Here is a 15404-nt window from a genome sequence, read left to right as displayed (position 1 = left end):
TCGGAGACCCCCTCCACTTGGACATACCGGGCACTTGTGAAGCAGAAGTCAGGAGTCCAAGTCTCACGGCCTTCGCCAGTAAGAATAATCTTCGAGTATACGTTATGCTCGAATTCTTTAAATAGGGGATCGGGCATAAAGACTTCTCCATTATCACCAAGGGTTTCGGCGCATCGAACGATGACTTCTGACGCAGATGGTCCACTGACCTCTAGTTGCACCATGATGCTCGAGTTCTGCCCTAGGTCATAAACGATGACACCAGGGCGTGTGACCTGGCGTTTGATAGGGTGAAATGTGTTATGTAGGACTACGGGGGGCTGGCTCTGGTAGCTCAGCTTGCCTCTCGGACCAGTCAAAGGCTTTGCTGGCGACCAGTCTGCATCATCAAATCCAGGAGAATCCCAACCAGTGGGGTACAATCGTCGATCCAGGTTCTCTGAGGCATAAATATTGGCAAGAGTGGTGGCACTTTTCCTCACCTTCCACGTAGGATCTGACACTATGGTCTCGTGGGAACCATCGGCATAATGCAGGTGAACCTCAGCGAAGAAGCATAGTTCGTTTCCATATCGAACGAAAGTATTATCCTCATACGTGGGCCAAAAGAAACGGTCGCCCTGATCACCTGCGTAGAAGCCGTTTCCAACATGAGCCCCAAGGACGTTCTCCCCTTGTTGCCATTGAGAAGTCAAGTCGTAGCCGACGTACTGAACAGATCTGTGGTAGTTTGTCCAGCCAGGATCAAGAACATGATCAGATGCCGCCTTCCCATTGACGGTGAGATTGAAATGTCCCAGTCCCGATGCGAATACAACGACTCGAGAGGGCTGTCGAGCAAGCTGGATAGACTTTCTTAAATAGATGGGCTTGTCTCCACCATCACCCACCCAAACTGCCTTCCATCGGTTGGGCTCGTCCTCAAACCAAGTACGGAATATGAGACTACTGTGTGGCATCTGTCGCAAATCAGTAAATATCTCAGGTCAAGCTAATGACGACTAGGTATGCTTACATATGTTTGATTCATGCTGTACGGTGGTAACAGCCCCGATGAGCGCGGATATGAGGTATAGAACTCGTTCACGGGGCTTTCGCAGGGGATGTCATTTTCGTCCCATACAGTCACTTTCCAGTAATGGAAAGTGGTCGACTGGAAAGGCTGGTTGGGAGTGCATTTGATGTTTCTCTGAGCATCACTCTCAACACGTCCAGAGTCCCAGCACACACCTTGCGATTGCAAATTATCACGGTCGGTAGATACAACTACCCGATAGGCAGTCTGTCTGGCATACTCTTTGTCGGCGTGCAAAGCCCAGAAGAATCTAATCTCATCGGTGTCTATACCGATGACTTCGTGGAAGCCATGGATACCGCAGCGAGTAAATTCCATGATGTCGGTAAGCAGGTGCTGCCCAAACAAACGTCTTGATCCAAGGGTGATACAAATTCTGTGCGAGGCCACGCCTTGTAAAATAATTCAAGGTGGACACGAACTATGCCGGCCGTTGCTGGTGTCTTACTCGGCACAAGTAACACCGATGGATTTGCCGAATGATTGCAGACCTTCAAAATATTTTTTCAAGAACAGCAGGGATGCCGTTGGGCTCTTTCTTACCGAACTAGCATTATGATGGCGTCCTGACGGCGTAAATTATCTCTTCTAGGCCCTCGGAGGGGCTCCATTTTCGGGAGTGAAATACGGTTGCGACGGGTCCCGCTAGCCCATCTCTAGTCCCTGGCCGGTGCCACGCCGCGTCTCTCTCCATAGTTTTAGCTCGGTTCAATGTTGTCCGTAGTTTCCCCGCGGACTCTCCCCCGGTCTGGGGTTGGTTGTCTTCAAGTGAACGGCGGGTTTAAGTAGTCTGGTCTTGGGCCTCTTCTTGGTGTTCAAGATGCACGACTGACAAACGCTTGCTACTGTATACCGGTCACAGCATCAGACATGGGGCATGCACAAACAGTATTCTCGGCTCTCTTCCTGGCCGTAGGAGGTACTTCTGGGTCCCTTGACTTGTGCTATTATCATGTTGCTGATCAAAGAGTAATACAGGGTTCCTCTTCGGCTATGATAGCGGTATCATCACTTCGACTATATCCTTGGCCACATTCAAGGATTACTTCGGCAACCCTAGTGGCACGGTAACCGGTGGAGTGGTGTCTTCATTCCAGGGTGGTGCTATCGCAGGAACAATGGTTAATATGGTTTTCGCTGATAAGATTGGTCGAAAGTACTCCATCTTGGTCGGTGCCATAATTTCCTGTCTGGGATGTGCTATCCAAGCCGGCGCTGTGGCTATGTCGATGTTGATTGTAGGCCGATTCATTGCGGGAGTAGCAGTCGGCATGCTTACTGCTACTATCCCCATGTATGCCTCGGAGCTCTCTGAGCCTCAATGGCGTGCTTCTTTATCCGGCTTACTACAGTGGATGCTGAGTTGGGGCTATCTCGTAGCGCAGTGGCTAGGATATGGTTGCTCTTTCAACACCACAGAATTCTCATGTAAGGCTGATCCCATGTTTTTTAATCTTTTTTATTTCCTTGGGAGAATACTAAGCAAGCAACTCCTTAGGGCGCTTCCCTTTGGCATTTCAATGCATCCCGGGTATAATCCTGGTGGTGGGCATCTGGTTCCTCAACGAGTCTCCCAGATGGCTTATGGAGAAGGATCGTCAAGAAGAGGCGAGACAAGTGCTCATGAGCCTCCGTAAGGGGAAAGATCCCGAGTTGATTGAGCTGGAATTTCAAGAGATCCGTGATGTTATCTTGGCTGACCGTGCGATGGGCGAGATTACCTGGAGGTCCATCATTTCAAAGCCTTCTTGGCGTCGTCGACTACTGCTTGGTTGCGGTGTTCAAGCTTTTGGTCCCCTATCTGGCACCAACGTTATCAACTAGTAAGGCACCCAGCAACCTCTATCATAAGTAAAGATGCAGTAATTGACAGTGGTCTAGCTATGGCCCGACGATCTATAACATTCTAGGCATTGACAACCATACCTCCCTTATGATCATCGGTATCAGTGGAGCCCTTTCAGTTGTCTACTGTACTATCGGACTCTATCTTCTGGATAAAGTTGGTCGTATTAGACCTTTGCTCGTATCGGCTGCTGGCCTTGCGGCGGCATTACTGGTCAACGCAGTGCAAGCACAATACATGGATCAGAGCAATACTAACCAGCTGCGCTCAATGGTGGCCATGAACTTTGTCTTCAGCTTTTTCTACACACCATTGGGTATCATCTCTTGGGTCTACCCTGCCGAGATCTTCCCTGTTGAGGTCCGAGCCTTGGGTAATGCGATTACAACTTTCACTAATTGGACAGTAAACTTGGTCTTTGCCCAGTTCTCACCAAACGCGCTTGACTCTGTCGGCTTCAAGTATTTCTATCTCTTTTTCGTGCTGAACCTCATCGCATTCGTGTGCTACTGGTTCTTCTACCCAGAAACTAAGGGCCGTACACTGGAGCAGATGGACGAGCTCTTCGGGGACCAGATCGTGCCACATGCATTGCAGGACCCAGAAGGAGCTGCTGCTGCGATGGAGAAGGAAAGAGCATTGACAGACCATGTGGAGTTTGGCGAGAACAAGTCGCAGGTGTAAACCAGTTCTTTCGATCTACTACTGTACACCTATATCAGATTACAATGGCTCTGCAATGTACGTTATATGATAACTAGTCAATAAAGAACAGACAGTCTCCTCAGTTTACCCATTTTCTCCCAAGCAGCATCTAAAACAAACTACATCTGTATCTACATGCGTCATTTACTCATCTACACAATCCTGTAATAACCACCACCCCCAGCATCACCACCACCAATTCGGTCAGCTCTACGCCGAGCACACCAACTAATAAACCAAAAACAACTACTAGCTACATCCAAACTTTCTACTTCATTTAAAAATGTAAGCTGGGAAAAGTTTAGTATTACTTCGGGAATCCCGAACCAACCAGGCTAAGCACTCACCCGGTTTTGATAGCCCGGAAAAGCCGAAACCCTACCTCCTTCACACCAGTTCCGGGTATGGCATGACTACGTTAAGACATGGATTAAAATCCCGCGCACTGTAATTAGTCAATTATCGATCGATTACCGAGAATATCTGCCATTCTGGGGCCCCAGACCCCCGTTCCCCGCGCCGGAGGATGATTCGAGATTCAAGATTCAATCAAGATATTAAGCTAAGAAGTGGGCCGGCGGCGTTTTTGGCCCTTGATTGGACATTCGCCGCCGCTATCTAAGTTGAAGCTATTACGGGGAGTGGCGACTCTCCAATCATATCTTGAAAACGCCGCCGCTAGGTATGTTCACTTGTATCCAGTTGCTTTGGGCACTCTGTTTTACTCGGTCCGTGGGACGTCGGAGGCACCGACTCCCTGACTGGTCCCGAACTAAAGGGCATCCACATGACTAGTCTGTTATATCGTACATTATTCCTCTTTCGCCTCGAAACCCGATTGTGGAGCAATACAATCGAGTGGGAAGATAAAACTAAGGTGTTTGTAGTCGGCGCTTGGCAGTAGCGGCTCGGTATTTACGGAGCACTTTTCGGCAGACTTTGTTCAGTCGGGTTCGGTTCGTCTTCAGAGCGAGGCCTGATGTTCAAGGTTCAGATTTAGTATATTTCGGAGCTAGGCGGTAGGCATATTATGTTAAGCCTACTGTACAGTGGATCGTCGCGTAAAACGTCAGATGTTATTATTATGAACACGGCTCCCGACTGCCCATATCCGTAGTATAGCAACGGGAATCAATAGGACAGAATAATTCTACAGGCGAAAAAGAACGTCAAACATAAAACAAACCGTGCCAGGCAAAATCCGTCATATCGCAACTTACGCCGTCATACTCCTGAAGACATAGACCGCAGAGAAAAACAATGCTGATTGATCACCAGAAACTGCACCATCCAATCCAGTGCTGACAAATATTTTCAACGCTAGTTGCCTGCGCAAGGAGTTTGTCAACCTGATCACTGACATTGAGCTCCTCACTGGGCTTGAAATCTCGGCCCGTTAGCTTCTCCTTGACCCTCGCCAGCACTTGTAGGGCGCGTGCGTTCTGTGCTTCACGGGCTTCATTAGGTATGCCTTCCTGAGCATCAAGAATGCCACCTTCAAGAATAGATGGCCGTCGGTGACGGGAGAAGTTGCTGGGTTGGACACCCTGTTCAGAGTTGATATTACCAATAATCGATTGCCGGCGCTCTGATGAGAATGGCATCCTGTCTGGCGACTCACGGATTCCTAGGCGCCAGTTGATCAAAGGATCATGAATAAACTGCAAGAAAAAGTGTTAGATTCGAAATATCGATAGAGCCAATATGAGGGTCGATTTTGAGAACTTACAGCTTCCAGAACAGCCATCAGAGAGTCTTTGTTCTCTCTCAAGACACGCATGACAGCCTCACACGTGATCCGGTAGCTTCCTTCAATGTTGCTGACTTCCATGGCAAAGGTCAACATACGAGTCAACCGGAACGGAACTCTTTCGGGATATTTCTCCCGATGCATTGCAACTTCGAAGCAGTCACCAAAATCAATGTGAACCACTCTTCCAGTAATTCGGTCCAAAAGAAGATTGGACGGATGACGATCACCCAGACCAAGAATGTAACCCACCATTGACATAACACCAAGGGACCGAGTGTAGTTTGTTCGTCGCTCCAGCCACGCTTCTGAGCTTTTACTCTTGAGCCACAAGACCCGGTACAGATCTTTTCCTGTGGTGTTATCCATAGCATATCCAAAGACTTCCACTTTCTGCATGAGAGTAAGGTTGTCATAATCTGGCGCCATCTGCAACATGATGCGGTGTTCAATGTTCAGGAGAATTCGGCGGCTCTCACGGTATTCTTTGATCAATGCGTGTAGAGTGTCACTGTTCGAGACCCAGCCTAGGATACCAGAGCTCTGAGACAATGGAATGGCTGGGAATCGTTGCACTGAAAGATGGCGTTTAAAGCTCTCACTGTCATTGTCAAGGAGCGTATTCACGAGGCCAAAGAGCTGCATGACTCGCTCATCTTGTCTAATATCTTCATGTCCCTTAAGTGCGTACATGTATGAATTACCATCGCTACCTTTCAGGGTCATTCTGCGTGGTCGTTTCTTGGTTTGAAGGACATGAAGTATAGGATCGAAGCTCATGATACGGATGATCGGTCGGCCACTCTGGTAGGTGCCCGGAACAGCAAGATCAAGGTCGACACAGTCTTTAAGTTTAGGAGAGACATATTTCAAGTCAAGTGTAGACAATTGCGGAAGCTGTCTGCTTATCTTCCGGAACACGGTGTAGTAGAGATCCCAAGCTTGGTTCAGGTCACCAATCTCTTCGGTCTCACGGTATAGCATGCAGTAATGCTTTGCCTCTGCAAGGTCACGACCAAACGCCTGTGCGAAGGATACTTCGCGTAACGTTTCGGCCCCCTTATCAAGCATTTCATGGAGTGGTGCTAGAGTTGCAAACATTCCTTCGACATTGTGGTCACCGAAATAGAGGCGGGAAGCTTCTTCCAATCCTTCGTGCCAGAGCTCGTGCCATAGAACGGCAACCCGAATCAATTCATGACTTACAAGATCAGCTTGTTCGACCAGTTTTGCACTATGTTGCCGCATACTGTCCATGATGCTACTTGCAGACTGCGACCGTCGGGCAACGTTTGATTTCATCGCAACAGTCAATGGATACACCAGCGCCTGAGGATGAACCTTACCGACCTCAGCAAGTAGTCGATGGACAGCGCTTCGGACCCGAATATTCGGTTGATTAATTCGTGCTATGAGTTGCGGTGTTACCGCGAGCCAGGTGTCGATATTCACCGCCGTGAAACCTTCTGTAACAACGGCATTTACTTCCTGATCGCCACCGTGAGTAAACCAGAGGGTAAGTAACCTCAGGGTATCTTGCAAAGATGAGGTTGACGACAAGGATATGGACCTGAGGAAACCACGAATAGCTGGTATCACATGCTCTGTTACAATGTGCCCAGGAACCATGGCCAATGTCGCGCCATCTTTGCTAGCTTGGCTTGCGATTGTTGTAACGACTTCAAAGTTGGCCAATGCCCACGAATGCCAAGCTTTGTAAGAATCACGGTTGTATTTCGTAGCGGCAGAGTATGCGTTGAGGACCTCTCGGACGTGCTCCGGTTTCCAATCTCCTTTTTGTAGAGAAGTCTGCCACTCCCCCTGTCTAAGGTAGCTCTTAGCAAGGAGCCTTCTGAACTTGGCCACATCCCCAATACGCTCTCGTAGACCCATTATATCTCCATGGTTTGTATCTTGGATGCCGTTAACGCCATTAATGCCATTATGCTCTGACTGAGAGATCATGAGAGCATTGAATCTCGTGAAGTCTTCGGTGAGACTTGTAGTGAACTCCTTAAGCATCTGAAGAGCTTCACGCTGCCGCCCAGTAGCCCAGCTGAACTTTAGGCGAGCATATGTGACCTCTGGAGGAGCTACAGCCCGGGTACCATTGTTGTCAGAAACAACGGTTTCCAGAGATGCCAGAGACCGCTCAGCAAGTCCCATTCGATTGGATTTGCGACAAAGATTGGCGAATTTAATCCACATGTCAAGGTTTTCTCGAGGGGAGGTGACAAGTGCTCTAACCTTGAGCATACGCTGCCATACTTCAACATTTTGTTGGCAGCCAAGTAACCGTTTGTTCCATGTTTGGCGCATAGAATCCTGCTTCTCTGGATCACCGATGTTCTGCTTGTAAGTAATGATTTCCTCGAGTTCAGCGAGCATCTGAACGCGGACGACGACATTGTAAGCACGGTTATATGATTCACCAAGCAAGGCTGAAAGTTCGGTGTCAAGTCCATTCCGCGCTTTCTCGATATACATCGTTGCCTCCTCGAACTGGTTCCGATGAATGGCAAGAATGGCACCAAAGAATGACCTGTCGGGTGACTGTTCTTTCATAACACCCAGGTAGGAATCCATCAATTCCCATTGACCACGACCCCATGCAGCCGCAGCAGCGAGAGGAGCAATGGCTCTCCGATGTTCTAATGAGGCCTGATTCCACTTCTCTTGGGCGAGATCAGATAATATTTTCCACTCACCAAGGGCGTGCAGACAGCGCATTTTGCCCATTGTGACGCCAAAGGAATCCGGGTCTATCTTCTCACGTCTCTTGTAGGCAGCAAGGGCCTCCTCCCAGCGCTGAAGCTTTTCGAACCAGGTTTCCTTAAGTTCCACATCCCGATAAGCTTGGGCTTTCCGAAGAATACCAATGGCAGCATCAGATTGTTGAAGCTGGTTGTTGATGGTAATCAGAGCCTCAACTGCACCCGAATTTTGATCCTGTTCGAACTCAAGTTCTTTATAGTGGAGAGCTTTAGCAAATGCGTGACACTTGGCAGCGTATTTGCCAAGTGTGCGGATGTCGATGGGGAGAGCTTTGTCGTCGTGCTCCATAAACTCAGCGAGGTTGAGCAAAACCTGCAAGATTTCAGGAGGGATATTAGGTGACGTGAGCGCCTTTTCGATCGACCGAACAAGCTCTTCCTGGTATTGGTCATACAACTCAGTCCAGCAGGATACGAAGGCAGCATTGAACAGATCTTTGGCCAATGGCTGGTAAATGCCAGCTAGACTGGCGCATGCACGCAGGGCTGGAGAAGGAGACTCCTTCAAAAGTTCCACACTGAATCGTCGTATCCACTCCTGCCAGTCCTCACGTGTCGACTTTTGAGAGGCATCCCAGGCATTCTTCAAGTGCTGCTGGTTGACAACCATCTTCTTCTGGCCGATCTCGGCAAAGTTAGTATCATCCGCCAGGGCTGCATAATTCTCATCAGGGTTAAGATCCTGCGGAAGTGAGTCTCCTTTCTGTAATTTCGTCACCAGAATATGATAATTGACATGAGTGATCTGGTGACGTTTCAAAACCTTGTTCAGAAGATGGATGTAGTGACTGAAATCCTGGCCCAACTGGAAAATGAGAGCACAAATACAGTCCATAGCGGCCTGTCGCAACATTCGATCGTTGCCCGCAACAACACGGGACAAGGAATGGACCATCAAAGACGCAAAGTCAGATACATTGACTTGCCGTGATAGTTTCGTCAGACTATCGATGGCGGTCTTCCGAATGCTCTGTGGGTTTTGAGTTCTGTCGAAAAGGCGCACAATAGAGGGAACAATTAAATGCATATACTCCTCCCCACTGGTGCCAAAGATGAGGAAAGTGTGAAGTATCCTTTCTGAAGGCTGTCGACGTGGTGTGTTGTCCTTCTCGAGGGTATCCAACATCATGGGAATGAGGCCCGCCATGTATTTCTTGAATTCACCTTCTAAAGACTTGGCAATGGCCTCCACAAGCAATAATATCGTGGCTTGAACTTGATATGATGCATCCCAGAAATCGCGAACAACTTCAATAATCTCCGGAAGGAAGGCCCGAATGTGCTGCCTCACAATATTGACCAATATCGCCATCTGGTTAAAGTACGACTCCAAACGGCTAGGGGGCGATCCTCTTATTACGGCTATAAAGCCAGGGATTATTTGTCCCAAAAATGGCACGCACTTCAATCCCAAAGTTTTGAAGATAGTGACGATAGCATCAATAACCGCTGAATGGTATTGGGCGAGGGAGTTTTCGCGAAGTATATTCTGCATCAAGGTGTTGATGACCACTGTCGGGTAGTACTCTTCATTGGAAGGAGTGAGCCCTTGCATAATCAAAGCGACGTCGGAGACAGTTTGGACTTCATTGATATGGTGAATATCTGGTGCAGTTTCACTTATTTGCTGGTACTTGTACGGATCCAAAGCGCCAAGAATACCTAGCAATTTGATTGTCTCCTTCCGCAGAGACCCCGTTTGTTCCGTCTTGATTATATTGATAAGCACAGCAAGGAGATGAGGGTACTCAAGATACGGGTCAATAACGTATCCAGAGTTGCTGGCTAGCTGACCCAGCGTACGCAAGGCTGCCTCCCGCTTGGCATGGGAAGAGAGGTCCTGCAACGAATCCAATATGACAGGCATCAGCTGTGGCAGGTACAACTTCATCTCGCCTCCCCCGACATTTGCAAGTTCACCGATAGCTTTTAAAGTGGTCGAAGCGACACCGGGGTTAGTGTCAGTGGCTTTTGGGAGCAAGGTGGTCACCATAGGATCGACATATGACCTGATGAGTTTTGTCGCATTTGAGACAAACAAGCTGATAAGCTGAGCACTCTCTTCTTTTTGGCGAGCCGTGCTGGCAAATCCAAGCCCCGTCAGAAGATTGACCAGTAGTTTTCGAAGAGGCGGGAATACGTAGGCCGGATTCACACTTGAGAGGCGCCCAATGATGCAGATGGCAGCTTCTCTGACAGAAAATACTTCATCATTAACCGCAAGGAACAAACAACGAATATTCTCTGGCCGTGCAAGATGGCGGTCGAATTTGCGATCCAATGACCACAAAACTGTGCGCCGGATCTCTGAATCAGGATCGCCGACACCAACCGTCAGAAGCTTGTCAATGACTTCACTAACAACCTGTATTGAGTGACTACTAGTCTGATTGATAATTGGATCGTGGACAAATAGCTGACAGCATGTAAGTGCTGAAGCTTTCCGAATTTCAGAGTTGTCATTCTCAACATAGTTGATGGCGACATCGCGAACAAACTCGTTAAGAATGTGACCAGAGAAATCGAAGCTTCCCAGAGTGTGAAGTGCTAGTGCTATCTCTGCATCTGAATGCAACTCTTGGGGGGCGAAGTCTTTCGCAAATGATGGAATAGGGGGCAATCTGCTCTCTGGGCAACCCAAAGGCCGGAACGGGGCTCCTTTAAGAATCAGACTCAACATATCCAAAAGCTTTTCTTGGATAGTAGGCTTGATTTGTGGGATAAAATGTGCCATATCAAAAAGCGCCTGAGTTAATGATTCGCTTAGCCCGCACGCAAAGATTGGATCTAGCAACGATTCCATGTAGTTGTTAAGCGCCGGTCCTACAGCTAATGACAACATGCTGATGCACTCGAACATTGGCGCTTCATTAACACCGGCGCGATTTCTTGCTTTCATGGCCAGGCCTTCTCTGATATAAACGATGATCCCATCAAGGTATTGCGCAATGGCCACGCCGACAGCGTTCGCAATCTTTCCTATAGCAATGAATGCCTCATTGCGCTCCTTGTCCCTCTTCAGCTGTGCTTGAAGGTAGACCATAAATCTATGAAGATACGTCTCTGTGAAGTCAACTGGGGCATAGCAAGCAAGGATAGGGATTGTCAAAACGACCTGTGCGCGAATCTTTTGGTCACGATGATCTTTGAGACGAAGAACAATCTCACAAGCATTCCTGTAATGTTCATTCATAAACATTGCACCCTTGAGAAGGAGCTCTTTGAGGACTAGTAGTGACCCGTGAATCCAATCTACATTGTTGGACTTCAAGCCCTGGAGTGCTTCTTCATAAATCCGCGCGAACCACGACTTTCGAACCTGAGAGTCTCTTGCAGCGATAATCTCGAAGCATTCCCTGACTGCCTCGGAGGCTGTTTCTCGGATAACAACTTTCGGATCCCTGAGTGCAACCCAGATGAGCTCGAAGATTTGGGGGACAAAGCCGTACAAAAGTGTTGGCGACCCTTTGGCAAGTTCGCGGATAACAAGTACGGCAGCAACGCGTCGACTCTCTTGTCTTTCAGACTGAAGCCACTCTAAAGCCGATTGTATTTCACTCTCAACAAGCTCCGCAGTAAGAGCTCCGCCCGGTTTAGCCAAACGGCCCAGAGCTTTGGCAGCGTATTCCAACACTCCATTATCGTTGCTGCGCAGAGCGCTTCGCAGATAACTGGCAAATCGGGTAGTCTTCTGGGCAGCATCTACTCCATCGAAATCTATCAGGCGATCCAGCGCTAGTAGGCCACCGATTCGTTCATGTGCGTCGCTGCCTGTGACAACAAGTTGTGCAATGCGCTGGCTGACGGCATTGTAAAATTCAAGAAATTTCTCCGGAGGCCAATCTATGGTGAGGATAACGGTATTAGCATCCCCAAGATATGGCCAGGAGTCAGGTGTTACCTCGTGAGATAGCAAGGACATTATCGTAAAGCTCGTAAGCAGCTCTCGCCCGCGTTTCTTCATTCTTAGACTTCAACTCGACGAAGAGACGTTGAGTGACGTCCGTAATAGGACCTGCTTGCGCCATATTTGCGTAGCACACCCCAGGGTGGACATTTGAAGTCAACCTCTAGGGCATGTACGATGACACGAGTTGAGCATAAGATATAGAGCAGTTGATGAGCGGCGTGAATGATGTGGGAGGTGCGGTTTGAGGGCCTCCCGGATGATGCACGGGCCAAGCCGCTTCTGGCCTGGGGCATCTTCTTGGCTTGCCTGCCGCTGCGCCTTATTTATGCAGCACTTAGTTCGGATAATTGTTGCGACTGTATACCGTCAAATACCTCCATTCTTTGGAATCAGATATACCATTGGATATATCCAGGTCTACCTGTACTTATTGCATCTATCTAGATATACTGCACTGCCCCCACCGGCGTTCTCTCTAGTAATTATCGTTCCCTCATGACATGTACGGAGCCGACGCCTATTGTGCTCGTTTCACCTCGTCCACGTCTTTTGCCAGCCTTGCAATTCATTAAAGATACTTACACATACGCAGCTGCGGGATTTTGGTGCCCGACATTCCTTAAGATCACATGCTAAGGTGTCATGAGACGTCGTCTTAGTTTACGATGCACAAAGCCCTTACATGAGGAACTTTCCTGTCTCGTGCAATGGTGGGTGACTAAATAGTAAGCAATGGCAACCCGTGGAGTATGGATCGCCGTGTTACAATTCAAGGTTGTAAGAATTGATTTGAGAATTTCTTGAGAATTTAAATTTTCACAGAAAGAATATAATACTAATAACATGCTTTATAACACAAATCAAAGAGGCACAGAAATAGTTTTACATTTATCGTCCAATGGTCTAATCGTACAACCAACTGTTCTCTCTGCCCAAAACCATGCAATAAAATGGAAATAGTTGGGGTACTTTCTTATGAGGAGCTAAGAGTCTTCATCAGATTTTTGGCGATGTCCTCCGTGGTATGCTGTGGTTCACCCGAAGGCCTAAAACGTGGCTTGTGCCTGTCCAGCCTCGGGACGACACGCTGATCGCCACGAGCAACATCGGAAATGGTTGTCAGAGAGGGTTTCTTGTAATCCTCAATGTTGTAGGGAGCTTTAGCAGTGGCACTTGCTCTGTAAGATGCCAAGCCAATTCTACCCTCTGAATCAACCGAAGCCCGGATAGGAGTGACCCAGTACTTGGCACCACCAGGGATGGATACGTCAAAGTAGGCCAGGCCCGGGGGAGAGCCCTGTTCCACGAAAGTCATGGCATTTAAGTCCTCCACAGCAATACCGCCAACACCCGCAATAGCCTTGGAGGTTCTGCCCTTGAACCTACCCTTTGGTCGCAAGATACGGGCCTCCACTGGACGCTGATATGCCTGAGGACCAAATTTGGGGTGGTTGTAGATCAAAGCATGTGACCGTGTGTATGACAGTCCAGCAGAAGGGTGTGTCTTCGGAGGACCGGATACGGCGTATTCTGCTGAAGACAACTTGGTTCCAGGTGATTGGTAGTATTTGTGGCCAATTCGGTCGCTCGGTACGGCTGGGGGCGAGGGCAGGTCCAATAGCTCGAAGACCACGGGGCCAAGGGAGAAAGGATCTGTACGTAAGGACTTGAGGTAGGTCTGGAACTCCTCTTCCGTAACCTTTACAGGCTCAAGCGCCTCCAAATCCTCTCCGTTATCTTGAGCTTGCTTTCTCCGTTCAGCAGTTCGCTTTTCGGAGAAGAGTTGGCGGAGTTTTTGCAAAAGCTCTGGCTTATTGCTCCGCACTTTCTTCAGGTAGGCACTGAATTCGGCTTCCGTCTGTCCAGCCAGCCAAGGCCCGGAGTGCCTAAATTGTTTGGCACCGGTCTCTTCGAGGCCTTTGCTAGTATCTGTGTTGTCCACATACGACTCGAAAGGGCTCTGATGCCTAGGAACAATACTAGTCGCATAATTGACCTTCGAAGGTAAAGAGAGAGGCATATGGAGTTCCTGGAACTTCTCAAGGGTCACCGTATGGTCGGCCGCAGACTCGAAGTCGGTAACATGTTCGAATGTGTCGAGAGCGTTCACCCTCACAACAGGCCTGGATGATTTAGCAGACGTAGATTTCGCAGGAAGCGATCTCTTGAGACCCCAATCTCCTCTTGCTAGCGATGATCTTGGGGTAACAATGGACGCTCGGGTAGGATGAGGAAGGGTTGCGGTGTCGGATTCAAAGACGACCTTTGAGGTGGGCGGATCCTGAGGTGGTTTTAATGCTTGCGGGAGCGCGAACAGACGAGACTTCCGCAGCAGATTTGCTGTGGGAGATAGCCTAGCTGTTGCCATGGCGTTCAATGGGCAACTGCGACGTCTTGGTGGCTCTTCCTCCGGAGTATGCTGGAGAAGAAAAGTTGGTCGCGTAGACTAGCCGCGTGCCAAGCCTATACGGTCCGGTCAACCGCAGCAGCACCAAGTGCAGTTCTATATACTCCCTTGCCGAATAGATTATTTGTTCCTTGTTCGTACTCTACGCTGCCCTTAATAGAAGGCAGTCCTGATATATACTTCGTATACTTGTTTGTGGAAAGCAAAATTTGATGTTTATGATTAAGGAGAACTAAAGCTATGGCAGCTACCTACAAAAGGACGAAAAAAGAATCAAAGCATGTGGCAGCCTTCTACCGTTCAAGCCTGGTCTTTTGTTCCTCCAATCCACTCATTTATCGATGCATTGTGTTAGAAGTGACAGGACTAATACACTTATTCTATACATCCTAAGTAGTGTTCTGCTTAGGAAGAGTGCGATATATTTACATTCACTATGAGAGATGGGCTCGCCTTCTCGCTGAGCGGCTGCTTCAACATATTGCTAATTTGCTACTGTATTTCTGAGGAGCTTGTTAGGGCATCTGGTAGGCTACCTGGACCTTGCATAGAATCAGATCATATCACTGTATTTGAAACAATTCAAGCTCTATAGTCTGTAAGGATTATGCGCCAACTTGTAACAATGATTTGACTGTATCGACAACCGACTCCTTCAATGACCGGTACTGGATACCTAACACCTCAATGGACTTCTTGTTGTTATAGCCATAGACGTTGGCTGGCATATCACTGGCAGAATCCTTAGGAGGCAGCTTTTCCTCGAGTTGAGGGTATGCGTCTCGGATGATATCTGCAAGGTCCTTGTTCGCATAAGAGCCAGAGACAAGGAAAAATCTCTGCCCACCTGCTTCTGAAACCTCAATTGCTCTCACGTGGGCCAATGCAACGTCATGAACATCTACCCAAAGGAACGTTCCAGTTGGGAGAAGTCCGT

General features: G+C 48.5%; 2 protein-coding genes across 2 annotated transcripts; one reads left to right on the top strand and one right to left on the bottom strand.

The window, feature by feature from the left end:
• Positions 1–650: 650 nt before the first annotated feature.
• AO090011000609 (sugar porter family MFS transporter) lies at positions 651–3605 on the top strand (the record flags this gene model as incomplete). The annotated part of the gene is made up of 4 exons (XM_023233029.1): positions 651–780; positions 2054–2503; positions 2574–2898; positions 2957–3605. 4 exons carry the CDS (start codon positions 651–653, stop codon positions 3603–3605), a joined length of 1554 nt encoding a protein of 517 aa, XP_023093573.1.
• Positions 3606–4897: 1292 nt separating this feature from the next.
• tor (putative TOR pathway phosphatidylinositol 3-kinase TorA) lies at positions 4898–14080 on the bottom strand (the record flags this gene model as incomplete). The annotated part of the gene is made up of 3 exons (XM_023233028.1): positions 4898–5287; positions 5356–11993; positions 13720–14080. 3 exons carry the CDS (start codon positions 14078–14080, stop codon positions 4898–4900), a joined length of 7389 nt encoding a protein of 2462 aa, XP_023093572.1.
• Between the last annotated feature and the right edge of the window lie 1324 nt (positions 14081–15404).

This window comes from Aspergillus oryzae, chromosome 7 (genome assembly GCF_000184455.2).
Source record: "Aspergillus oryzae RIB40 DNA, chromosome 7".
NCBI classification, from domain to species: domain Eukaryota; kingdom Fungi; phylum Ascomycota; class Eurotiomycetes; order Eurotiales; family Aspergillaceae; genus Aspergillus; species Aspergillus oryzae.
Note: the sequence above shows the minus strand (reverse complement) of the source record. Positions and strands in the feature narration are given on the sequence as shown.